This window comes from Priapulus caudatus, unplaced genomic scaffold (assembly GCF_000485595.1).
Source record: "Priapulus caudatus unplaced genomic scaffold, Priapulus_caudatus-5.0.1 Scaffold1261, whole genome shotgun sequence".
Lineage (NCBI taxonomy): Eukaryota > Metazoa > Priapulida > Priapulimorpha > Priapulimorphida > Priapulidae > Priapulus > Priapulus caudatus.
This window is the reverse complement of record NW_014578322.1, coordinates 16859-42588: the sequence shown is the minus strand read 5'-3', so window position 1 is coordinate 42588 and position 25730 is coordinate 16859. Positions and strand designations below refer to the sequence as shown.

The following is a 25730-nucleotide window of genomic DNA, read 5'->3' as shown; positions in this document are numbered from 1 at the left end:
ACGGACGGACGAACGGACGGATGGACGGACGAACGGACGGACGGACGAACGAACGAACGGGCGGAGGGAAAGACGGAATGACGGACGGACGGACGGACGGACGAACGAACGAACGGGCGGAGGGAAAGACGGAATGACGGACGGACGGACGGACGGACGAACGAACGAACGGGCAGAGGGAAAGACGGAATGACGGACGGACGGACGGACGGACGAACGAACGGGCGGAGGGAAAGACGGAATGACGGACGGACGGACGGACGGACGAACGAACGAACCGGCGGAGGGAAAGACGGAATGACGGACGGACGGACGGACGGACGGACACACAAATAAAACGTTCAGACTCAGAGACATTGTTGTATTGTAGTTGTACGGTCCGTCGTTTGCTAGGTTGCCGCCGTAGAGCTTTCACACTATAGTACACGCGCATGCGATGTTTTGCACGATTGATCGCAAATCACTCAGCACGCATCTTGCTGGCATTCTTTACTCTTACCTACTCTTACGTATACGCTCGCACCTTTTAGCACGTGAATCTATGCCACCTCGCACTCTCCCTTTTTACCCGCATCTCTGTATGCACACATAGCTAGTGGGTTCTGTGTTAGATGAGAGTATATGTTAATATTAGGGGGGGGGGTTATAGTGGGAGTGAGGGGTAAAGAGAAATTAGTAGGGTGAGAGTACCGGAGTGGCACTAACTATAACGCATAGTCCCCCGCCGCGTCCGTTTTCACGTGGAGCCGCAGTAAGCGCCGCGCCCGGTGACCTATCTATCGATGAGCTATGGTCGTGAGTGTTATGTGTAATGATGGGGGGAATTCTCTGCTAGACATCGATGAATGCCAATCGTCACCGTGTCACAACAACGGTCTCTGTGTGGACCGCATCAACGGATACGTGTGCGTCTGCGTGGCCGGCTACCGGGGCGACGACTGCGAGATTGGTAAGCAGCTTCGTCTCGCGAGATCTCGCGCGAGAGATTTGCGGGGAAAATTAGTCATAGTGTCGAGGTCTCTGATTGGTTGATATTAGGGAAATTAGGCGAAGTGGTCATTCTCATTCATCAATAAAAAAGTCGATATTCTGATTGATATTACCTCTGTGTTCGAAATGAAGAATTGATAGATTTCCTCTTTATCGAAATGTCTTCGTCGTTCACCATTATATTTTTTTAGATATCGATGAATGTATATCCTCACCATGCATGAACAATGGGTCCTGCATAGACAACGTCAACTACTACACTTGCAATTGTCAGCCAGGATTCACAGGATATAACTGTGAAATAGGTATGCGCGTGTCAAGTAAAACAAGCAACGTAACCCCAGAGAAAAATGTTAAGGGGAAGCAGCAATTCCGTTTTACGGTATCTCGTTTTTTTTGCATAATGTAAATATCTATGTTTAGTTGTATATCGCGTCAAATAGCTGCGTCTAAATCGCTTTACTTCGAGCTTTTACAAACGTGCGCGTGTTCATAAAGTTATTTTCGAATGGCCAAGCGTGCATCTCTTTGGTTATTTCGAGTTAGGGTTAGAGAGTTATTAATTATCGATATATATATATATATATTGATAATAAATATCGAGTTATTAATCCAGGTTAGTATGCGTCAACTGTAGGTCTACAAACTCTCTCATCGCAACATTAGAAGAACTATTCCCATTAAACGAGCGTCTTCTATTCTCAGACATAGACGACTGTGCGAGCGGCCCGTGTCTGAACAACGCCCCTTGTGACGACCGCATCGACAGTTTCGTCTGCCATTGCGCGCGTGGGTTCACCGGAGACGTTTGTGAGACAGGTTCGTCCGTGCGTGAAACACGATACTTAGTCAGTGTGTGATGCACTCAAACATTGTGTTAGGCATTATAACTAATTTCCGTGTTTTGTGTATTGTTGTCTATATATTGATTAATTGATTAATTGATTGTGTAAGCTTGGATGTAGGGAATAGGAAGGTTTAGACGATTGCTGCTTGAATTAATAAAACATTTGGTATAAAACTGCAGAAAACCCAATAATCCTAAAATCCATGGTCTGAAGCAATATAATAATAAATCCGTAAATGAGTGAATGAATGAATGAAGTTAATAAAAATTTTGCATTTTCAGATATAGATGAATGCGCCTCCATACCCTGTCACAATGGCGCCACGTGTAGTGATCACATTGATGGCTACACGTGTACCTGCGCTTCAGGGTACACTGATCCAGCATGCGCTACAGGTAAGCACGGGCTTACATACACACCTACGATCAGAACGTGCAGCGCCATCTACCGAATGTATAAATTATGAATCACGCAGATTCGCGAGTTCTCAAACGCTAAATCGGTCCGCATGTCACTATATCATACGCTATTCTAATCGAAATTTCACTATAGCATTGAGTATTTCATCTATGTGTGAATGTGCAGCCATTGCGTCGTGTTTGCAGACGTGGATGAATGCCAGTCGGACCCGTGTCGCCACGGTGCGGTGTGTAGCGACCACGTAGATCACTACAGTTGTGTGTGCATGCCTGGCTACACGGGATACAACTGTGAGACAGGTAATGTCTCATCCATCACTACCTTTCCCTGTCCCCCTGTCTTTCTTTTTCTGTTTTTCTGCACCTGCCTCTCTGTCTCTCGCTGCCTCTCTGTCTTTCTCTGTCTCTCGCTCTTTTCCATCTCTTGCTTCCTCGCTCGCTCGCTCTCTCTCTCTCTCTCTCTCTCTCTCTCTCTCTCTCTCTCTCTTTCTCTCTTCTTCTCTCTTCTCTCTTGCTCACTCTTTCCTCTCTCTCTCTTTCTCTCTCTCTCTCTCTCTCTCTGGTCTTCTCTGTCTCTGTTCTCTCTCTCTCCCTTCTCTTCTCTCGCTTTCTCTCCTTTCCCAATCGCCGCATCTCGTTCTCTCTCTCTCCTCTCTCTCTCTCTCTCTCTCTCATCTTCTCTCTCTGTCGTGTCGCTCTCTCTCCTCTTCTCTTTCTCTCTCTCTTCTCTCTTCTCTCTCTCTCTCTCTCTCTCTACTCTTCGCTTTCCTCCGCTTTCCCAAGCCACTCTCTCTCTCTCTCTCTCTCTCTCTCTCTCTCTCGGCTTTCCCTCCCTTTCCCAACGCACCTACTTCTCTCATTCTCTCTTCTCTCTTCTCTCTCTCTCTCTCTCGCCCCTCTCTCCTCTTTATTTCTCAACTCTTTCTCTCTCGCTCTCTCTTTCTCCAACATCTACTAATTAACGCACCACACAGCCCACGCACCTTCAACACTATACGAAGCTCCCTATTACCACAATACGGCGTAAATCCGTAATGCCGAGATCGAAAACGCGGATACCCTGTGACGTCGACCGTCTGCGGTCTGTTTCAGACGTGGACGAGTGCGGCTCGGCACCCTGTCAGCACGGCGCCGTCTGCGAGGATCGCGTGAATGCATACGTGTGCGCATGCGCGGATGGCTACGCCGGCGACAGCTGTGAACACGGTACGCCCGACGATTTCTCCTTCTACGAAGGCAGGGCATCTAGTAGTGGGCGTGCTGTGCGTGTGTGCGTGCGTGCGTGCGTGCGTGCGTGCGTGAGTGTGTGCACGTGAGCGTGCGTGCGTGTGTGCTCGTGCGAGCTTGTATGAATGCATGTGTGCGTGTGTGTGCGTGTATGCGTGCATGCGTTCAAGCATACATGCGTGCGTGCCCGTGTGCGTGCGCGTGAGTGCGATCATATACCGGGAATAGATAAGAGGAAATGGTAGATTACAGGAGCTAGAGCAATTCCTCTGATCTACTACTGATATATGCGTACCTCATAAAATACTGAAATTGTTATTTCATGATATATTGCCAGGATGTATTACACTTCGAAGCATCAATTTCGTAAACGAAAAATTGACTGAATCTGATCAGAATTTATATATTCCGTCATAAAAATAACAAAATATTGATAATTTCGTTATTTCTTGTTCCTAATGAGGTCAGACATATACGAGTGTGCGTCACAGCCCTGTCTGAACAGAGGCGTCTGCCACGATCACGTGGGTCGCTACAGCTGCGCATGCGCGCCAGGCTACACCGGCGATCGCTGCGAAACAGGTAATCGGTGTTTGATTGATAAACAAGTAATCGATATGTCCATCCGATAGCTCTCTCTCACTAGCGCGCTCTCTCTCTCGCTCTTGCGCGCGCTCTCTCTCTCTCTCTCTCTCTCTCTCTCTCTCTCTCGTCAATCTTTTGTTTGTTCGTTTCTCGCTCTCTCCACTGCGCTCTCTCACTCTTTTCACGTCCTTCCCTTTATCTCTTTCTCTCTTTCTCGCTTGCTTTCTCCCCCTCTCGCTTTCCATATCTTCCCCTCTCTCGCGCGCCTACTCTATCACTGTATTTTTCTCGCTCTACCTTTCTCTCTGTCTCTGTGTCTCTACCCCTTTTCTCTACTATTCTCATGCACTCACACTCTCTCTTTCCGTTCGACAGACGTTGACGAGTGTGCGAGCGATCCGTGCCGCAATGGCGCCACCTGCCGGGACCTGGTGAACCGTCACGTGTGCGACTGCCGACCAGGATTTACGGGTGAAACTTGTGAGACGGGTAAGACCTTCATACCCTTCTCTCTCCTCGATCCTTATCCTTCCGCGGAGAGAGTGAAAAAGGGACAAACAAAAGATACTGCCAATATCACACGACATCTGCTTTTATATACTATATATATATATATATATATATATATATATATATATATATATATATATATATATATATAATATATATAGATTAGATAGATAGATAGATAGATAGATAGATATATAGATAGATAAATAGATAGATAGATAGATAGATAGATAGATAGATAGATATAGATATATGATAGATAGCGGGCTAGCTAGCTAGATAGATATAATATGTATGGGTTTATTATGCACGATATACGCAATTCATTTATAAATAATTGATTAAAAATATTGATGATGAACTATTAACCGATATATTCTCTCCCCAATTATTCCGAGAGAAGTCGCGGACTAAGAACAAGGTTGGCTACACAGGTTGATATTAGCTCATCCGCGTGCTACCTCGATTTTTACTTCCCATTTACAAACCGATTCGTTTCATACGTGTGTGACTAACGTTAATCTTTAAGCTTACACCGTGGAAGCGCGTGTACACGGGTGGGTAAGTAGGCCTGCAACCACAAGATCAACGCACCGAAGGCGTATGTCGTTACGGTTATGCTGTCACATACCGCACTGCTTCTATAAGCATACTCTACACGCAAAATATTCCACACATGCCACGCCTAGTATGGTGGTTTGGAATGGCTCATACATTACACACCGTGGCCTTAGGGTTAGGGTTAGGGTTAGGGTTAGGGTTAGGGTTAGGGTTAGGGTTAGGGTTAATACAGGTTAGACGGTTGTGATCCTAATGATAATCCCAATAATAAACAGTTTATAATATTTGATTTTTATACTTAGGCCCCTACTTATTGTTGATAATAAATGGTTTTAACGTATCATAAGCCCAAGTTTAACTTTACCTGCAATCCTGATTCTAATCTAAACCTAATATACAACCGCTATCAGCTTTACCTCTACCCTTACTTCTAGTTCACACTGCCTTACTACTTACCCTTCTTCTAACCCTAACGCCATGTTGCAACCATAACAACGAAAATCTAAACTCCCGCACTAAACCGATCCATAGCCCTAGCACTCATTCTAACACCAGCCGTAACCCTAAACCTGATCCAACGATGAGTAAAGCCCCGGCGATCCTAGACCACCATACTACGGCTCCCCGGGCGGGGTTACCACATAGGCGGGACAACCTAGCAAACGTACAGAGCCCCTGGAACGCTGATGCTACAGTGTATCACGTCGGTTGGTCACGTGCGTGCATGCGCGCGTGAGTGTGTGTCCGTATAACATGGTAGACAATCTCACTATAGCAAACGCCCCCCTGTATAAAGCGTATGGGCAGTAAAGGTCAGATACAAACGCCCACGCGCTATGTATAGGAGTACGTTTAACATAACGGGGTTGTCTACTATACTACAACCCGCCGCGTTTCAGATATCGACGAGTGTGCGTCCAACCCTTGCCGCAATGGCGCCCTCTGTCGTGATCATATCAGCGCCTACTCCTGCTCGTGCCTACCGGGCTACACTGGCGCCATCTGTGAAACAGGTATGAAATCGGTAGAGCGTCGACATATTGTATCGCCTCCGTATTCAATGCTCGTATGTATTTAAAGCTCCTACAGGTGGCGCGGTTAGTTCACATACGTATCAGAGCACACACAGATGAATAATCGCAGTTAGTCCGAGAAATAAGTTGGCGAAATTCCAACTGACTGCGACCACGTTGTGTACATGATTTGTACGCATGTATATGTTGCATTAATTGGCCAGCTAAATAGAGCCCTGCCTAATACTATGTTCGTGTTCCATTCACATATATGCGATATTGTACCTTTTGTCGTGCAATAAAACCGAATATATAATGTTTATTTGACCCTCAAGATATAAAGTGTTATATACGCAAATAAAGGGCTTGACAACTATCCGTGCTCCTGGTATTGCATATATCTTTTATTTCATTATTCCTACCTTGCAGACATCGATGAATGCATATCAGCACCCTGCATGAATCAGGGGTCCTGTGTGGATCTCGTTAACTTATACACCTGCTCCTGTCAGCCAGGGTATACTGGCCTTAATTGTGAAATTGGTAAGTGGCCATATTCATCATTTGTTGAGGTCTTAAATCAAAGTTTCACCATCGCTTAGACTTATCGACTTTCATCGTATTTGCCTTATTGATATTTCACAAGAACAGCGTTTGTAAAACAGAACTTGCTTTTATACGAACTCGCAACCGTGGCAAGCGTGATTTTTGCTGCAATGACAAATAAACACGTAGTTCTTCAAAGAACTCGAAACATTTGTAACATAAATCGACAGCGTTTCTCATAAAATAATTCCCTACAGCTTTGATTCTATTACAAAATGCGGTTGAGCGTTTATAAAAAGTTGGCGAGTTTTACTGCAAAAGCGTGCTTTTATCGCAATAGTCGTTGCTGCTCCTTCTCGTTCCAAGCTTTGCTGAATAGTTTTATTGCGGGGTAAAATCTGAATGGCAAAGCATTAATACCAAAATGTGTGCGTGCGTGCGTGTGCGCGCGTGCTTGAGGTTGTTCGCGCGTCTGCGTGTACGTGTACATATGCATGCGCGCGTGCGTCTGTGCGTGCTCGCCTTCCTACCACAATGTGTTTGTGGGCGTGTGGCACAAACGGACCGATTGCTCGTATTACAGACGTGGACGAGTGTGCGTCCACACCGTGCGATCACAACGCCACCTGTGTCGACCACGTGAACCACTACACGTGCGACTGCATGCCGGGATACGTCGGTGACAACTGCGAGACAGGTACGAAGAAACCCCGCGAACAGCGCCGCAGCGTAATCTTATAAGAAAAACGTCGCGTCTCATCTCCACTTGTAATCTCTGTACTCTCCATCTTCATTTGTCACTTGTAATTGCAATTGCCAATGCCGTAACCAATCACCGGTAGTACTAGTAGCAGCAATCCTCGACTCAGAGGCGTAGCAAACTGAATTAGAAGCCATGACGTGGTAGGGTTTTCGATCTATCAACTCCAGTGTGAGCGTTTTTATGAGTCATCATTGTCTACACACAATCAACACGCGGGGCAATGTATTCAGAAGAGGTTCGAACCACGTTTGAGTAGAGACTTGGTAGTAGCCGTACATGGTAGTCGTTGGTCAGCACGGGTTTCCTTCCTAGCTATCAGATCTGTTCAAGATGTCAAGATGCAAGATGTTTATTTGTGCATAAGTCGTGTGTATACAGTTTACAGCGGCAAATAGGAAATGTACAAGTCATAGTTAATATCTAGTTTACAAAGGAAGCACAAGAGTGGAGAAAAAACCCGCAGGTCAGAATAGAGAGTGTGTTGCAGAGACTGTTGTAGATGTGAATGTATTCTCTTGGTAATTCCTTTCAGACTTTGACGAGTGTGTATCCGATCCTTGTCTCAGTGGCGCCACCTGCATCGACCTTGTTAATCATTATACGTGCTCCTGCGGGGACGGGTACACTGGATACAACTGTGAAACGGGTATTATACGAACGAATTTAGTTACGTACTCAGGCGATGGTGGAGATGACACAGATGGAGAAAGAGGCGGAGAGAGATAGGGAGAGAAAGAGAAAGAAAGAGAGAGAGAGAGAGAGAGAGAGAGAGAAAGAAAGAGAGAGAGAGGAGAGAGAAAGAGAGAGAGAGATAGGGAGAGAAAGAGAGAGAGAGAGAGAGAGAGAGAGAGAGAGAGAGAGAGAGAGAGGAGAGAGAGAGCACACACAGGATCGGGGCGAGAGCAAAAAAAAGGTCAAGACGAGCAGAGAGAGAGAGAGAGAGAGAGGGTGAAGCGAAAGGTGGAAGGACAGATAAACAGAGAGAGGGGAAGAGAAGAGAGACACGCGAGAGAATGAGAGAAATGAGAAGGGTGAATATATCGTGACGATAGAGGAATGTGCGATTGACAACACTTGTTTTGATTGCAGACATTGATGAATGCATGAGCGCGCGCTTGCTAAACGCTGCGACCTGCGTTGAACAATGGTCAACGGCTATACGTGTACCTGCGCACACCGGCTGACGTGGGGGACAGATCGTGAAATAGGTACATTTGTAATTGAGCGTATTAAGGCGTGTTAAAAGACGTAACGATGCTTCAACACAAAAATGGGCCGCAAACGGATATCATGGATGTGTGTGTGTGTGTGTGTGTGTGTGTGTGTGGTGTGTGTGTGTGTGTGTGTGTGTGTGAGTGTGTGTTTTGTGTGTGTGGTGAGTGTGTGTCGTGTGTGTGTGTGTGCTGTGTGGTGTGTGTGTGTGTGTGTGTGTGTGGTGTGTGTGTGTGTGTGCGTGTATGTGTGTGTGTGTGTGTGTGTGTGTGTGTGCGACGTGCTGTGTGTGCGGCTGCGCTACTGCTTGGCGAGTTACAGTTAACGCGTGTGTCGATAATATAATGCGTATGTCGATGAGGTTAGCGAACTGTAAACATGTATGCTGAACCTAGAGTTGCAGTGTAAAATAATATTTTTATACGCACTCAACGCTAAACCGCAATATCTACAATTTTGTCAATTTCATACCTATTCTAACCTATGGGTTGCTGTGTGGTTGCGTGTGGTGTTTGCGGTGTGTTGCGTGTGGGTTGCGTGTGGGTTGCGACTGTAACTTATGATCCCTAATATCTGCGATCAACCTGCGGTAGCGAGTTTGGCGTTTGAGTTGCCGTTCAAAAATCTTACACAGTTGCGTTGACCTGCGTGCTAGTTGCTGTGCCTAGTTTGCAAAGTATCGCAAGTCCAGTGGGCAACCTGTACTTGGTGTTTGCTTGTATGTCGAGGAAGTCATACTCTCCGTAGGCAGCTCATCGTACATCTCGGGGGGCATGCCTCCATGAACGTTCTTGAATGCATCTTGGTCTCGTTCCAGAGCTCCACCAGAAGCTGGTTCGTAGAGACGCACAAGTCAAGGCGCCTGCTAAATCCAGTGGTCTAACCCACACTCTTCTTCTTTCTTCTTAATTCTTCTCTTCTTCTTACTTTCTTCTTCTTCTTCTTCTTCTCCCTTTCTGTTTATTCTATTATACTGTATGTGTTGGAGTGCCTAAATTGACGGCAGATTAAACTGACTGTCTAATAACAGCAAGAGGTAGCTCCCATGTTGTCACCTCGGAGGTCCACCAACAACAGAAGCCGATCTAGAAAGGCCCCATTATTTAATACCATTTCTCAATCGACCGCTGTAGTCACGCAACTAACAACGCAACTCAACGCGCAACTAATAGGTTGGTACGGGCAGGGCATAGTTGGGAAATACGCTGGAATACGGACATTAGGTTGGGGGTACGCTACCCACGGTCGCGCACAGAACGCAACAGGTACGCAACACGATCGCACATGATCACAACAGGTACGCAACACATTCGCAACATGTACCTAGACAAAAGCCTGGCAGACATACCTCAAATTTTGAACCTGCTATCACCTGCGTTCATCAACGTACTGAGTTGCGGTACCTGTGCGATCAGCTGTTGCGTCGTGCTTTTCCGTGCGTAGCGTACCTGTCTGCCGAGTTCCCTGTTTGCGCCATGTTGCGTCCCTGTTTGCGTATAAATCTGACGCAGGCATTCCGCAGAGAATTTATTGAACAGTTCAAATTTCTGACCGTAAAGTGGCCGTCAACCATAGGCGATTCCACCAATTGCGTAATGGTTGGCCGAATAAAAAATAGTGGCAAAGTTACGAACGGCAACTCACACCCAACTAATAGGTTTTATAGGTTTTGAAGTAACGCAACAAGCACAGGTGATCGGCAGACAGCACGCAGAGTAAGTTCAGAAATTTGACTGTTCAAAAATTCTCTGGCGATGCCTGCGATGCAATTTAATACGGCAACAGGGACGCAACAGGTACGCTAACGGCAGCGAACACGATCGCAGCACGATCGGCAAACTGTACGCAACTCATAAGTTATGAACGCAGGTGATCGCAGGTCTAAATTTGAGGTATGCTGCCCGGTTTGGTAGCGTACATGTTGCGAATTGTGTTGGTACCTGTTGCGATCATGTTGGCGAACCCTGCGTGTTGCGATCCTGTTTGGCCGCGTTTAGCGTACCCCCCAACCTATTGTGCGTATTCCCAGCGTATCCCCACGCTATGCCCCTGCGTATCCACCTATTAGTTGCGTGTGAGTTGCGTGTTAGTTGGCGTAGCTACAATGCGTGTTGAGAAATGGCAAAATAGTGCGGCCTTTTCTAGATCGTGTCCCGTTGTTGGTGGACGTCCGAGGTGGGACAACATTGGAGCTACCTCTTTCTGTTATTAGCATCAAGTTTAATCTGGCTCAATTTAGCACTCCAACACATACAGTAATACGAATAAACAGAAGGGGGAGAAGAAGCCCGAAGAAAAGAAGCGAAGAAAGACGAAGAGTGTGGGTTAGACCATGGATAGCAGGCCGCCTTCACTTTGTCTCATACGGACCAGCTTATGGTGGAGCTCCGGAACGAGGACCAAAGGTGCCTTCAAGAACTTCATGAGGATGGCCCCCGGCAAAATGTACCCGATGAGCTGCCTACGGAAGTTGCCTCGCAATCACGAAGCAAAAACACCAAGTACAGGTTGCCCTAGACCCTGGGCTTGAAGCCTGGCACGTCACTTTGCGGCACCTGGCCTCGGTACCGAAGTACTTCGACCATGGCAGTACGGATGAGAGTACCTACCCAACACCATCTGCAGTCGTGGTCCGTGAGGTCTGCAGCCCATCATTGATGAGTAATGGAGGTGAGACCGCTCGCCCCACCCACTCCTGAGGGATGGCGTGCCTATATCAGACAACTGTCTGAAGAGGTGGAACTTTCCCATAGCATGTGGGTGCCTAGATGGGAAGCACGTGCAGTAGGTGTCCCCCCAACAGTGGATCCATGTATTAGCACTACAAGGGGTTCTACTCTGTGGTGCTCCTGGCCCTGGCTTGGTGCTCCAAGCTTCACATGGCTGTCACCAAGGACCGGAACCATCGTTGCAAGTGGGCGCCACCTTTGTGATCTCATCGTATGAGGGGTCGCGCAGGTCTGGGCCTGATCTTGCCCCACCTCTTCAGCCTTCTTGCCAGTGTCTTTGTAGGCGTTGAGTTTGGATTCCAACATCATTGGGAGTTCCTCCCTGCAAGCCACTCAACCATCAGAATCTTCTCTGGCCTCGCTGATGTACGCACATTCTTGATTGTCCCTGGCGCTTTGCTAGGGTTGGGCCACATTCTTCTTCGCTTGATTTGGTAGAGAAACCCGATGCTAGTTCATCAGAAGAAATGACTGGCTGCATTATTTGAATGATGTGATGAAATTGGATGAGTCACGGTCAATGGTTCTCCTACCGAGGAGGAGTTGGAGACTCTGGGAGCACCTGGACCTGGACCTGGCTCGGTAGAGGCCTTTAACCAGAGTTATAACAGGTTTTACCGACGTAACCGATATTCGCAACTAGCACGCAGGTCGCAACGGCAACTGTAAGTTTTGAAACGCAGACTCAAACGCAACTCGTAAGTTCTGCAACGCAACTCACACGCAACTCGGACGCTAAACTCGAGGACGCAGGTGATTAGCAGATATTTGGGGGGATCATAAGTTTAGTTCGCAACCCAGCACCACCCCACGCAACCCACCGCAACCCACACCCAACTTTACACGCAACCCATAGGTTTGCGATAGGTGAATTGTTGGATTTGGGTTGCGTGTTGGTGCGTATAAAAATTTTTTTACACGGCAACTCATTAGGTTTTCAGACAATACGCTATGTGGTTGACGCGGCGCTCTTACTCTGCTGTGTGCCGTGCGAATCACGCTGAGTCTTTGTTGCGTACTTCAAACGCTATAAAACCCATTAGTTGCGTGTGAGTTGGCGTTCGCAACTTATGACCACTATTTTTTTCTATCGGCACCATAACGCAACTGGGTGATCGCTATGGTGTGGCAGGGGCAGTCCATTTAATGAAGAAAAATTGATTGCTTGCGCGCACTCCCACCCATAACTATGAGAACGCGCGTCACTCAAGCATACACGTACCGGCAACGCCCACACACACACAACGAAAACACAGCGCACGCCCCCCTACCCCCACACACACATACATACATACATAACACAGTTTGGAGCACTACAAGCACATACACAGCACACCACGCCAGCCAACGCATTCACTGCACGCACGCACGGCACACACACGCACACACGACGCACACCCACGACACAACACACACACACAGCAGAGAGAGAGACGACACCCACAACCAGCAGCACACGACAACATAATGAGAATATGCGGGCGGGTCTCCCGTGATCTGCATCCCGCATCCGTGCTCTCGCATATCATGACGAATCAATGACGTCCGCCCGCGCCAGGTGAATGAAAAAATTTTCGTCTTCATTAGTCCGCCGTCAGCAGTGTGCGAATTTACAGGGAGATCATTAAGGCCATTGTGAGCGAAATGTCTGTGCCTGAGTGCCTTGAGTGCTCTTCTTAAAATACCATGCAACTATACGTGGCACGGAGATTGGCACCTGCATGCCAGATCTGATTTTAGGCTAAGCTAACTCATCATTTACGACGACAGCATTTGTAGAAACGGCGAGGAACAGAATTAGCCAATCAGCTACAGTGTTACGCTAGTGTTTTGTTGCCAATAGTTTCGGTTGAAACAGTGCGCAAAAATCTTAACTTTGGTCGCAAAAGCAACCCATCAAATGATGGGTTAATTACCTACTATACATCTTCCATTCTGCACATTATATATATATATATCAGAAATATATATTATATATATATATATCAGTATCAGAGAGTAAAAAACGGTGTGTGTGTGTGTGTGTGTGTGTGTGTGTGTGCGCGCGTATGTGTGCGCGTGTGTACGTGAGTGTATGTGGGTTTGCTTAACACAGTTTGTAGCGTTGTAACACAGATCACAGATCACACAGAGACACCGATACACAGATACACAGATCACAGATCAGGTTGTAACACAGATCACGCGCCCGCACTCACCTACTGACGTACGTACGCACTCATTCACGCACGCGCTCACTATCACACGCACGCACTCACTATCACATGCTCGCACGCACGCACACACGAACACACGTTAATGACTTTTACTAAAATGATATATGAAGCCGAGTTTTCCTAGATTCTGATCTGATTCTGATGATTTTCTGGTCGTTGCTAGATAGTATAGAATGCGCTTCCAACCCATGCATGAACGATGCTTGGTGCAAGGACCAGATCGATGCCTACACCTGTGTTTGCCAGCCGGGCTTCACCGGAGATCACTGTGAAACAGGTGAGTCTGTTACATGTGTGTTCGTTACAGGTAAGTCTGTCACAGGTGTATTCGTTACAGGTGAGTCTATTACAGGTGAGTGTGTTACAGGTGAGTGTGTTACAGGTGAGTGTGTTACAGGTGAGTGTGTTACAGGTGAGTGTGTTACAGGTGAGTCTGTTACAGGTGAGTCTGTTACAGGTGAGTGTGTTACAGGTGAGACTGTTACAGGTGAGTGTGTTACAGGTGTGTCTATTACAGGTGTGTCTATCACCGTGAGTCTATTACAGGTGTGTCTATTACAGGTGAGACTGTTACAGGTGAGTGTGTTACAGGTGAGTCGACCTGTATTAGCTTGATGAACGCACGACGCGGCACGTATCAGGTTCAATCGGCCGTTAATTGAACGCGAGTAATTAACCAACCGTTAATAATTAATGATTAATTAAAATGTCCGTGTTTTTGTCGTAAATTGCACAGACATCGACACCCATTTTTCGCTCGACTGCTCCCAGCGGGACGCAAACTAATTGGGAATAGAAACTAGGCAACGCGCGGGAATGTTAGTGATGATGTATTTTTGCACCGGGGATACGACATTACAGGACGGAAATAAGTATTCTCACTTATTACATTTATTATAATACGTATAATTTATTTATTTATTTTTATGTATATTTATTGTAATGTGCGATGTTAATTAGAAATTAAAAAGTTATATTAGTTCAGTATATTTAGTTTTACTCGAATGACAGATATCAACGAGTGTGCTTCCAATCCGTGTCTCAACATCGCCACATGTGTTGATGACGTGAACTACTACACCTGCCGTTGTACGCCAGGCTATTCAGGAACCAACTGCGAAATTGGTGAGAAATGTGTTAAGGAAGTATGACTTTCCATTCTGATGGCGGGAATTCTTATCGATGACAATTTTCCTTCTTGGAAATACATCGAGACAGACGCTGCTAAATGTTTTCGACGCATTCTGAGTCGAATTAATTTCTAAATTAATTAAAAAAGATTCATTGTCTCTGTTACAGATGTAGATGAATGCATATCATGGCCCTGTCTACACAATGCTACCTGCGTTGACCATGTCAATTATTATAAGTGCATTTGTATACAAGGCTACACGGGCATTAATTGTGAAACAGGTCAGTAGATTGCAAATACCAGTGTCTGTGTGTGTGTGTGTGTGTGTGTGTGTGTGTGTGTGTGTGTGTGTGTGTGTGTGTGTGTGTGTGTGTCTGTGTGTGTGTGTGTGTGCTCGCGAGCGTGCGCGTGTGTGACTGTGTGCGTGCTCGCGTGCGTGTGACCCAGTGTAAAATATGATATGAAATTGTAAGGAAACAATTTCCTAGTTCTCATTGTTTTCAAAACAAAATGAATAATAATTATACGTCATATTTCAGACGTTGACGAATGCGAGTACGCGCCATGTCAAAACAACGGAACGTGCACGGATCTCGTCAACAATTTCACGTGTAGCTGCTTAGCTGGGTATACGGGTTACATCTGCGAAACAGGTAGGTCGACATTTTGCCTCACATAGCCCTGCAGCAACGCAGGTGCCATATTCGAATTACACCATATGCCATCCTATCACGCTGATCTTTTCCCCATTAGTACTGATTCATGCACCAATTACCACCGTTTCCACGTAAATGGGAACGCGTTGTTGCTACCGATCACGTGATATCAGTCACGTGAGTGCCGTTGTCGCTCTAGCAAATAATTGTATTTTAACAGCCACGTGAGAGTTGCGTGGTTGTGTGTGTCTATACCTGTCTCCGTATATGCGTGCGCGTGTCTCTGTACGTTTTTTTGTGTCCGTATGTTACTGTGCGTGGCTGTTGAGTGTGTATGTACATGTGCGTGCACGCGTGTGTGTCCGTGAGTGTACGCGTGTGTGTCTCTGTGTGCGCAAGACTGCGCGTGCGTGCGTATCTGTGTCTGTCTGCGCGCGTATGTGTGTCTCTGTAGTTGCTCTCTCTGTAGATATCGATGATTGCGCTGCCTCGCCCTGCCGTAACGGAGCCACGTGCAGGGACGGCGTAGACGCCTACACCTGCAGCTGTGCGGAGGGCTACACCGGAAGCAACTGTGAGACAGGTGGGCGCCATGTCTCGCTCGCCTTTAGCGGATGTTGTGACAGTGCTGCCATCTAGTTACGCGTAGACGGACCATTGGAGCGCATTCACGACGATTTCATAAGTGGTCTGCCACTGAGGAAAGATAGAGGGTGGGGGTCCGTTACAAGTGTACTACGTAATAAAGATGCTATTTCCCAGTTCCCAGATGAATAAAGTTGCAGCGTTCAGTTCTTTAAACTCCCTAATAATCTGAATTTTAAAAATTCACGTGGTTTCAATTTCCCGATAGTTAAAATGGTGCAATTCTGCATCCCGTAAAACAACTGCCCCACACCCTCACTACTCACTCACTCTATCGCTCACTCTACTACTACTTACACGACGTTAAGCATGTAATTTCTCCGCGTTGCATGACTGCGTACTTTCGCTTATCGCTAATTCAGGTAATTTGCTTCATTTACCGTCCTTCTGGCGGCAGATCGAACCGACCGCGTGTATCGAGCGTTTTTCATAAAATTATTGGCGACAGCGGGGCAATATAGATTCCAGCTCTAACTATCACCCCTCCCCCTCCCCTCGTCGTCATATGCAGATATCGACGAATGCCAGACGCGTCCTTGTCACCACGGCGGCACGTGCGTGGATCTCGTCAACCGCTTCGTGTGCGACTGTCTACCTGGCTTCACCGGAGTCGTCTGCGAGACAGGTGCTAAGAGGCAGCCGATTTAAATTATTTATTTAATTAATTATCCCCGTCTGCCGAGATCATCACGCGATGCTGCGAGGCATTAGCGACGTTTCCGCTGCTCGCGTTCGTCTAAGCGTAGTCTGTTTCACCTCGAGTAGGCCTGCGCGCTAGGTAGGCTTTCCTGCAGCTCGCGAGTTTTGTGTAAGCAGAGAGAGAAATAGAGAGAAATGGTAAAAGAGAGAGAGAGAGAGAGAGAGAGAGAAATAGAGAGAAATAGAGAGAAATAGAGAGAAATGGTAAAAGAGAGAGAGAGAGAGAGAGAGAGAGAAATAGAGAGAAATAGAGAGAAATAGAGAGAAATGGTAAAAGAGAGAGAGAGAGAGAGAGAGAGAGAAATAGAGAGAAATAGAGAGAAATGGAAAGAAATGGTAAAAGAGAGAGAGAGAGAGAGAGAGAGAGAGAGAGAGAGAGAGAGAGAGAGAGAAAGATCCGGCTTTAATTGTCTTCACGCTTAGATACCTGCCGTTGTCGACATAGATGAACAGCCATCGCGGCACACATATGCGCACATGTGTTCATATTACCTTTATAATACCTTTATAATTATATTACGCTTTCGCAGACATCCAGGAGTGCGAGTCGAACCCGTGCTACAACAACGCCACCTGCCGCGATCGAGTGGATTCTTACGTCTGCGAGTGCGTGCCTGGTTACACGGGCCACGATTGCGACGCAGGTGCGCCCTCTATCGTCGCACTCACTGCCGTCTTCTGCGCGACGCCGTGGTCGACCAGGCAGAGGAGAAAGAATGATCGAGATGTTATTATAATCTTATCTGATAACATTATCTGATAACGAAAAACAGTTCTAACGATGTCCTGAGAACATATGGCATCCCGGCGACGTGAGAGTGTGATGGCGAGGACGGTGACGACGATGATAATGATGGTGATGATGGTGATGAGGATGATGATGATGATGATAGTGGTGATGATGATGATGGTGGTGGTGGTGATGGTGATGATAATGATGATAGTTATGATTATAGTGAGGATAGGGATCATGAGAATAGGGGGGGGGGAAGGGGAGCAAATCGGGGGAGGAGTAAGGCAAGGGAGATGGAATAGAATATAAAGAAGATGATACACGGGAAAGAAGGGGAATCTGGCCAGCGAAGATAAGGATGAATAGACGGAAGCAGTGAGAAATGACGATCAGGCAGGGGCGTGTACAGGGGGGGGGTCCAGGGGGTCCGGCCCCCCCCCCTGCTCGCGCAGAAAACGCATTTAAGAGGGTCTAATTTCAAAAAATTTCTGGGGGAGGGCCTCCCAGAACCCCCCTCGCGTGCTCGCAAGTTTGGGTTAGGGTTAGACCCCCCCCCCTGGTACAAATCCTGTACACGCCCCTGTCAGGGGTACATGGCAACGAAGTGGGTGGAGAAAGGAACAGATAACGCTCCTGTCGTGATGCCGAAGGGGACAATGAAATAGACTGACAGTAGTTGTCACGAAGCAAAAAATGACACACATACAGATCAAACATCAGGCACAGCTATACCGTTATATCGCACAGCTCCCGATTTCTCATACACTCCATTCTCTTCTTCTCCTATGTAACTTCGCTTATATCTTCTACTCGTTGTAAATATTAATACTAATCTCATATGAATTTACTAATCGACAGAGATATACGAGTGTGCCTCCAGCCCGTGCGTTCACGGCGGCCTATGCACGGACTATGTCAACGACTATGAGTGCGAATGCCGCAGCGGGTTCCAGGGGAAGAACTGTGAAATAGGTATGTACGGAGGACGCAAACCCCGCTTGCTTGAGAGCTAATCAGTATCTGCACGCGTGCGCATGTATATGCATCAAGAGTCCACAATAGAAAACTATGGACTTCTATTAAGGATAGATTATTAATGGATTAAAAATTAAGGATTTCTGTTATGGACTTTTGATAATGCATGTGTATGTGTATGCTCATTATCTCACCCTATACGAGCCGTACGGGCGTTCGCTGGCGTTGATAAGTGGTGCGGGAACGGTGCCGCGGCGTCTGCGGTGTGTGTTACTCAGAGAGATAGATATGTGGACATCAGCTGAGATGACACGTGACCTCTTGCAGTCCTGTCATTGGTCCACGACGTCGTCATGCTAAAATTATCTCACGAAAATCGACGAGCGTCGGGTTTCTCTTAACGTGTAAGAGAGGGGTATAATAACGTCATTCTAAACAAATAAAAGGAGATACTGGGCTGAAATGTGAGCTGGTTGTTTACAGAAAACGTGGATACTGTTTCGCTAGCATTCAATGTGCGTCGATGTGATGTAAAATGATTAATGTGGGAGGGGGATGAGGCTAGAAGTAAAATATAATAGTCTCCTAAACGAGTGCATGTTTACAATCGATCTGTTGCTACATCATACATGACACCGGGATCTGTTGCTACATCATACATGACACTGTATGCTGAAACCTATGAGTTGCGTGTAAAAAATATTTTTATACGCACCAAACGCAACCCAAATCAACAATTTTGTCAATTTCTAACCTATTCAACCTATGGGTTGCGTGTGAGTTGCTTGTGGGTTGCGTGTGGGTTGCGCGTGGGTTGCGTGTGGGTTGTGTGTGGGTTGCGTGTGGGTTGCGAACTGAACTTATGATCCCCCAATATCTGCGATCACCTGCGTACGAGTTGCGTTTGAGTTGCGTTCAAAACTTACTGCGTTCATAACGTATGAGTTGCTTACCTGTTGCGATCGTGTTCCGTGCGTAGCGTACCTGTTGCGTCCCTGTTGCGTCCCTGTTGCGTCCCTGTTGCGTATAAATTGATCGCAGGCATTCGCAGAGAATTATTGAACATTCTGAATTTCTGAATTTCTGAAGACGAGTTGCGTGTGAGTTGCGTGCAGAACTTAGGAGATTGCGTTTGAGTTGCGTTCAAAACTTATAAGTTGCGTTGGACCTGCGTGCTAGTTGCGTGCTAATTGCGAATATCGGTCACGTGGTAAAAACCTGTAATATAAAAACCTGTTAATAATAAAAACCTGTAATAACGGTAAAACTGCATGTCGGAGTACTTGGTACCCGAGGCCAGGTGCCGCAAAGTAACTGCCAGCCTCAGGCAGCCTGTACTTGGTGTTTTGCTTGGTGATGCGAGGACCAACTCTCCGTAGCAGCTCATCGTACATCTCAGGAGGGCATCCTCATGAAGTTCTTGAATGCACTAGTCCTCGTTCCGGAGCTCCACCAGAAGCTGGTCGTAGAGACCAAAGTCAAGGCGCCTGCTAATCTATGGTCTAACCCACACTCTTCTTCTTCTTCTTCTTCTTCTTCTTCTTCTTCTTCTTCTTCTTCTTCTTCTCCTATTTATTCTATTCTGTATGTGTTGGAGTGCTAAATTGACCAGATTAAACTGATATCCAATAACAGCAAGAGGTAGCTCCCGTTGTCACCTCGGAGGTCCACCAACAACTGACACCGATCTAGAAAAGGCCAACTATTTATACCATTTCTCAACACGCATGTAGTACGCAACTAACACGCAACTCACACGCAACTAATAGGTTGGGGATACGCTGGGAATACGCACAATAGGTTGGGGGTACGCTACACACGCAACATGATCGCAACAGGCACGCAACATCTCTCTCTCTCTCTCTGGTGGCACGCTCTCGTTTCTCCTGCAACATTACCATCGCGCACGTACAGTTACAACGTAACGTATACATATATATATGCGTACGTGCGCGAGGGAATGCGTACTGCATGCGTGTGTGCATACGTATGTGCGTGCGTCAGTGAAATAATACGTTCGTGCGTGCGTGCGTGCGCGCATACGTGTGTGCGTGCGTGAATGAATGCGTGTGTGCGTACGTGCGTGCATACGTGCGTGCATACGTGCGTGAATGAATGCGTGTGTGCGTGCGTGCGCAATGAATACCTGCTAGCGTGCGTGCGTGTGTGTGTTAATCTTACCTGTTACGCTTTATCGAATATTACTGGAGTTGGCGGCCAATTTATATCCCTAGATATCGAACGTGCAACTGTAGTAAAATCTTAGTGGTTTTTGTGAGCTAAACTGACTTCGCCCTATGCGGTGCTAGGGAGATGAGCGCAGGATGTTGTCCCACATAATAGCTGATTAATTCTGATAGCTGATATTCGACACGGCGAAAGCTCTTTCGAGGATTGATTTTATAGAAACGTTTCGACTTCATAATCGCGAAGCGGACTTGTCTTTTAGGCGATACACCTCTAAATACCGCATTACCTCGTCTTTGAGCAAGTTTTTGATCTCATTGCCTCGAATTCTCTACGTCGAGTTTTGTTTGCGGTTGCGATGGAAACCAAAATAGAATCTGCGAAGGGCGATAGGCAGGGGGAATGGGGGGAGGGGGAGGGGCGGTTCCTGTCAGCAGTGTTTGCATAAGTTATCTAAGCTGTCATATCTTGCATGTTGGAGCGACATTCTCCCCCAGCGTTCTCCTATATTTCACTAGAAGATTTCGTATCGTTATGTTCGTGCATGATTGGCTCGATATCTCCTCTCATATCATGTTATTATACGTTTCATCCATGTTCTTAACGTCTGTTGGCAATACATTAAACCCGTACTTCTTGTTTGCTGTTTTTTTGCATCACGTAAACGCAGTGAAGCCAACTGTGCCGTCAGTAGAGGAGGTAAGCACAGCGCATGCACCCTCAACACGCGCGCGGGGGGGGGAGGTCCCACGTGCAGGGCTAGACAGAATTGTCGGCGCGACGTATGATCGCGTGTACACGCTAAACTAGGAGCACAGATGATATACGTGCGCATGCGTGCGAAAACAAGCAAAAAGCTCCGAGAATCGGAAAACAAAGTGGCGTAAACGCGTGCCTACTGAATGATTCCCTAACGTCCAAATTTAGAACAATTATTCGTAACCGCACAAAATAATCGTAGACAGTTTGTTCAACCCGCCAGGCAGATTTATCTCTCTCACGAAGTATTGCCCATCGCCGCGCGTAACATCTCAAGCTGTCGCTGTTCTCACGAATAATTGCCACCGTGTCGTAATCAGCTAATCACACACGGCCGGCGATGTTGTGTGCGACATTTACCTGCGCATTTTCGCAAATTACCGCTCCGGCGAAAATCCCACGGATAACTAGTTACGCGAATAGCATAACCAAAAAATCGATTCCGCACATGGCAGCACTGTTGGTATTGTTTGTGCGGCCGTTTCAAGCTGATCCATCGTTGTCTTTGCCTCCGCGCCCACGTCACAACTCGATGCAACAGCCCGATAACTCTCTTGTCCGGTGTCTTTCAGAAAATCAAGGAAGTGCTGGCGGAAGTCGGCGTTGCCGTGGCGACGAGGTCGGGCTGCTTCGTTCTGATTGGCACGATCGGAGCGACGGTGGCGCTATTCGCAGCCTTCAGGTGTGGTGGCATCCAGCGAAGATCTGGAGGTGTAAGGGGGTGAAGTGAATGACATCTGAAAATGGGGTACCGATCACGGTTTAGTCAGCTAGTCAGCGAGCGCTCTACTTACGACAAACACACAACTGCTTCCCTTGTTCATAACACCCTTCTCACACATTTTAAATATTCTTCCCTGCTTCCCTCAGTCCTTCCATCACAATCAATGCTCTCGCTCACTTCTTTCATCTATTTTCCCTCCCGTTGTCCCTCCCTCTCTTTCGTATCTCCTTCCTCGCCTCCCTTCGTCCCTCCCTAGCTCACTCCGTTCATCCATCACTACTCCTCTGTTCGTCCCTCAATTCCCCATTGCACCTCCCTCCCTTTCTTCTCTTTCTTACCCTCCCTTCGCCTCTCCCTCTCACAGTCCCTCCTCCCGTGCGCACGGATGGCCACGTAACAATGCGTTTCTCACGCCCTCTAGGGGCAAGCTACGCCGATTACCATATAGCCGATGTCATTACAGGAACTTCTCTCCGGAGAGGCTGCTTCAGATGAATTTTGAGCTCTCGCAAGTCATCGTTCATCTGCTCGTCTTGTTTGCCGTTAATAGAACGGAACATCTGGTAAGCAGACTAACCGAGTGAATATCGATCACGACCCCACATTTCGAGCGTCTTATTATATTCTTAACCACCGCTACTCTTCGTTGAGTTTGTTTCGAGTATCGTTACCGAGAAAGAACGAATTAATTGGTGATTATTTGGTGGACATTTGCAATGACGATTATTGCTTGCATGATCACGGCTTGCCGAGTTAAGTACAGAGTGAGTGCATACAGTAATAGTAGCATGCGAATAAATGACGCAGTGTGTATAATAGTGTTACAGAATGAAACTATATCAAAAATTTCTTCGAAGTGTCGTTTCAACTAACGTTCGTACAGTTTCATCTATATAACATTATAGCCATATATGGGAACATCACACATAATATGGCATTACATTCATGCACCGACGCCGGCTCTACTGCGCACGCGTAGTAGAATCAGTCCGATGCCCAAGGCGTCTGCATTACTGAGCTATAAATAATAACAGTTTTATTATATACAGTTCAGTCGTCTGCATGGATGCTACTAAAACAAGTGGCGCCCTGCGAGACGAAATTTATCCGCCATTTCTCTCTTTGAATTCCTCGGCTGTGTAGCCTAACTGTCGTATTGGGGAGTAGTGTTGAGCTCACGAATCAGGACTCACCGCAAATGACATATTTTTTGTCTGGGAAATTGGGAATGGACCCTTCTCCCTTCCCCTTACTGTATAGACGCTTTGCATAAGTCCTGCATGCTTACCATGAGAAATACTCATTGATGTTTCAATGTAAGCTGCTATTGTTACGCGCATCCGTTATTCACACATTAGTTAATGATTTCGGCTATCCTACCCGAGAGAATCCAGTCGTCATCTGCTTGTGCGAAAAAGCAGATCGCGTCACCGGCTACGGAGTTAAACATGCATCTGTTTTCATCGTTATATGCCGCACCACGTGGGAATTCAACCACCGCGCTCGTAATTTTCTCCTGCGAAGGCGGACACCTCGGATGGGAAATGCTATCCCCCGGGCGTGGAGGGACAGTACCGCAATGTGGCAGCATTAGTGTTAGGATTAGGGTTAGGATCAGGGATAGGGTTAGGGTTAGGGTTGGGGTTAGCGTTAGGGTTAAGGTTAGGGTTAGGGTTAGGGATATAAGGCCATGTCTAGTACGGAAGTATGACTGTGGAATCTTTACGTCACTTTAAGTATACGTCAACTGTATCACGTGACTGTCCCTCCACGCCCGGGGGATAGCAACACCCCACCTCGGATGCGGCAAGGCGCCATCTGGCGTCAGAGCGCGTGCGCGTACGTGACGGGTTTAAAGCGCCTGTTTTGTGTTTTTGTTTTATCTTCAGTTTCTTTAGTTCGAATTCGATCTACATTCGAGATGGTTTTCTGCGAGTAGATGGCCTCGTTTGGTTTGCAGCCATTGGCGATGATTTCCGACTCGTATTGCCGATAGGAATATTGCACGAACCGTTCGAAGTCTATGAAAGTTCTTATAATTATTATTTATTTCGGGTTTCGAAGGGATTTTATTTCGTGGGTTATAGGACGCATTTTCCTTCTCAGCAAACGCTTGCAAATCATCCAGGGGCCTATTAGTGGGGACTATAAGCTTAAATAAGTTGTTCGGAAATTTAACGTTATCGTATATATCTATATGTGTAGATGTAAACAGTAGGCGGGAACAAGATCAAATATCGGAATTGTCATGCATGATGTTTGGATGAGAAGGCGATGAAAAGATTCATCGCATGTTTACATAAAATGATATATAATAATAACATAAATATAGATAAGATGAGTTTTTTTTTAACCTATGCTACGGTATATTATACGTACACTCCAGTAATAGCCTGCAGCTTATACTTACCAATGATTATAGCAACAGGAGCTTTTGAAATACGGGGAACTTGCGAGGTTAGGAAAACAGAACAAAACAAAGGTGCGGTTTAATTTATCGCGATAATATGATATATGTTCTGGGTAGATTTGTCGCGGCGGGTTACGAGCGTACGAAACTCCAGATATTGATGCGAAGCATCGCATATCTATATATAGACCGAAGACAGAATCCCGTTTCTCAGAGGGTAACTGAACTGAATTAACAAAGACTTGATTAAAAAAATGGATTAGTTTGGATCACAGCGTAAATTTCTCAAACATGTCGGTGACATTTTAGTAGCGAGTGTTTTGACATGACGCTGGGTTGTGTAGTGATGATGGCGACGTACACACATAATGGCGATTTTTTTTTTATCTTTCAAGTAGTTTCGCTTTAAGATTATGTTAAATAACACTATGATATCATCGTCGCACAAGCAGTTTCACATTGATCAATTAACTATTCCACGTGCGTAGAAGTTAACAGACTATTTTTTTACCTGTTTAGGTCATCTGTAAGGTGGTAGCCGTAGCCATGCATTACCTGTACACAGTCTCGTTCACTTGGCTGTTCCTCGACTCTCTACATATCTACAGTCTGATGGCTAGAGTGGTGCCGAAGAACGGCATGCTAAGGAGATGGCACAACATGGTATTAGGATGGGGTAAGTCTATAGAAATTATATAGACCCGCACCACTTTGCGGTAATTATTGCCCAACGTAGTTGTAATTTTTTACGTGGACGCATAGAAATAATTATATAGAGACACCCTACCTATATTATTTCTATATACGCGGACGCGACGTGCGACTCGTGGTCGTGATGATGAAATAATGTATCTATTCACTGACGATGATGATGGTGGTGGTGATGATGATGAAGATGATGATGATGATGATTATGATGATGACGATGATGATGATGATATGATGATGATGATGATGAGTGAACAATGTGATGTTTGCCACAGCAATAATAACAGCGGTTTCAGTTCTCAGCGCGGTAGTGTAGTTTACGCGCGTGTGCGCGCTCATGAATTCCTTGTCATGCTTCAGCGTGGTGCATGTGATATATCTCTCTCTCTCGCTCTCTCTCGCTCTCTCTCTCTCTCTCTCTCTCTCTCTCTCTCTCTCTCTCTCTCTCTCTCTGTCTCTCCCAATCTCTCTCCCTATCTCTCT

General features: G+C 46.5%; 1 protein-coding gene across 1 annotated transcript in view; it reads left to right on the top strand.

Annotated features, from left to right (window-relative positions):
- The window catches only part of LOC106816009 (fibropellin-1-like), a 37826-nt gene that overhangs the window by 9391 nt on the left and 2705 nt on the right, over positions 1 to 25730 (top strand). The window contains exons 5-29 of the mRNA XM_014820542.1: positions 836 to 949; positions 1182 to 1295; positions 1696 to 1809; positions 2120 to 2233; positions 2444 to 2557; positions 3350 to 3463; positions 3953 to 4066; positions 4445 to 4558; positions 6040 to 6153; positions 6583 to 6696; positions 7283 to 7396; positions 7995 to 8108; positions 8659 to 8670; positions 13783 to 13896; positions 14631 to 14744; positions 14919 to 15032; positions 15291 to 15404; positions 15877 to 15990; positions 16564 to 16677; positions 17282 to 17395; positions 18343 to 18456; positions 21317 to 21345; positions 21978 to 22087; positions 22593 to 22692; positions 25059 to 25215. Coding sequence (XP_014676028.1) covers positions 836 to 949; positions 1182 to 1295; positions 1696 to 1809; positions 2120 to 2233; positions 2444 to 2557; positions 3350 to 3463; positions 3953 to 4066; positions 4445 to 4558; positions 6040 to 6153; positions 6583 to 6696; positions 7283 to 7396; positions 7995 to 8108; positions 8659 to 8670; positions 13783 to 13896; positions 14631 to 14744; positions 14919 to 15032; positions 15291 to 15404; positions 15877 to 15990; positions 16564 to 16677; positions 17282 to 17395; positions 18343 to 18456; positions 21317 to 21345; positions 21978 to 22087; positions 22593 to 22692; positions 25059 to 25215 — 2688 coding nt within the window. The remainder of the gene's footprint in view (positions 1 to 835; positions 950 to 1181; positions 1296 to 1695; positions 1810 to 2119; positions 2234 to 2443; positions 2558 to 3349; positions 3464 to 3952; positions 4067 to 4444; positions 4559 to 6039; positions 6154 to 6582; positions 6697 to 7282; positions 7397 to 7994; positions 8109 to 8658; positions 8671 to 13782; positions 13897 to 14630; positions 14745 to 14918; positions 15033 to 15290; positions 15405 to 15876; positions 15991 to 16563; positions 16678 to 17281; positions 17396 to 18342; positions 18457 to 21316; positions 21346 to 21977; positions 22088 to 22592; positions 22693 to 25058; positions 25216 to 25730) is intronic.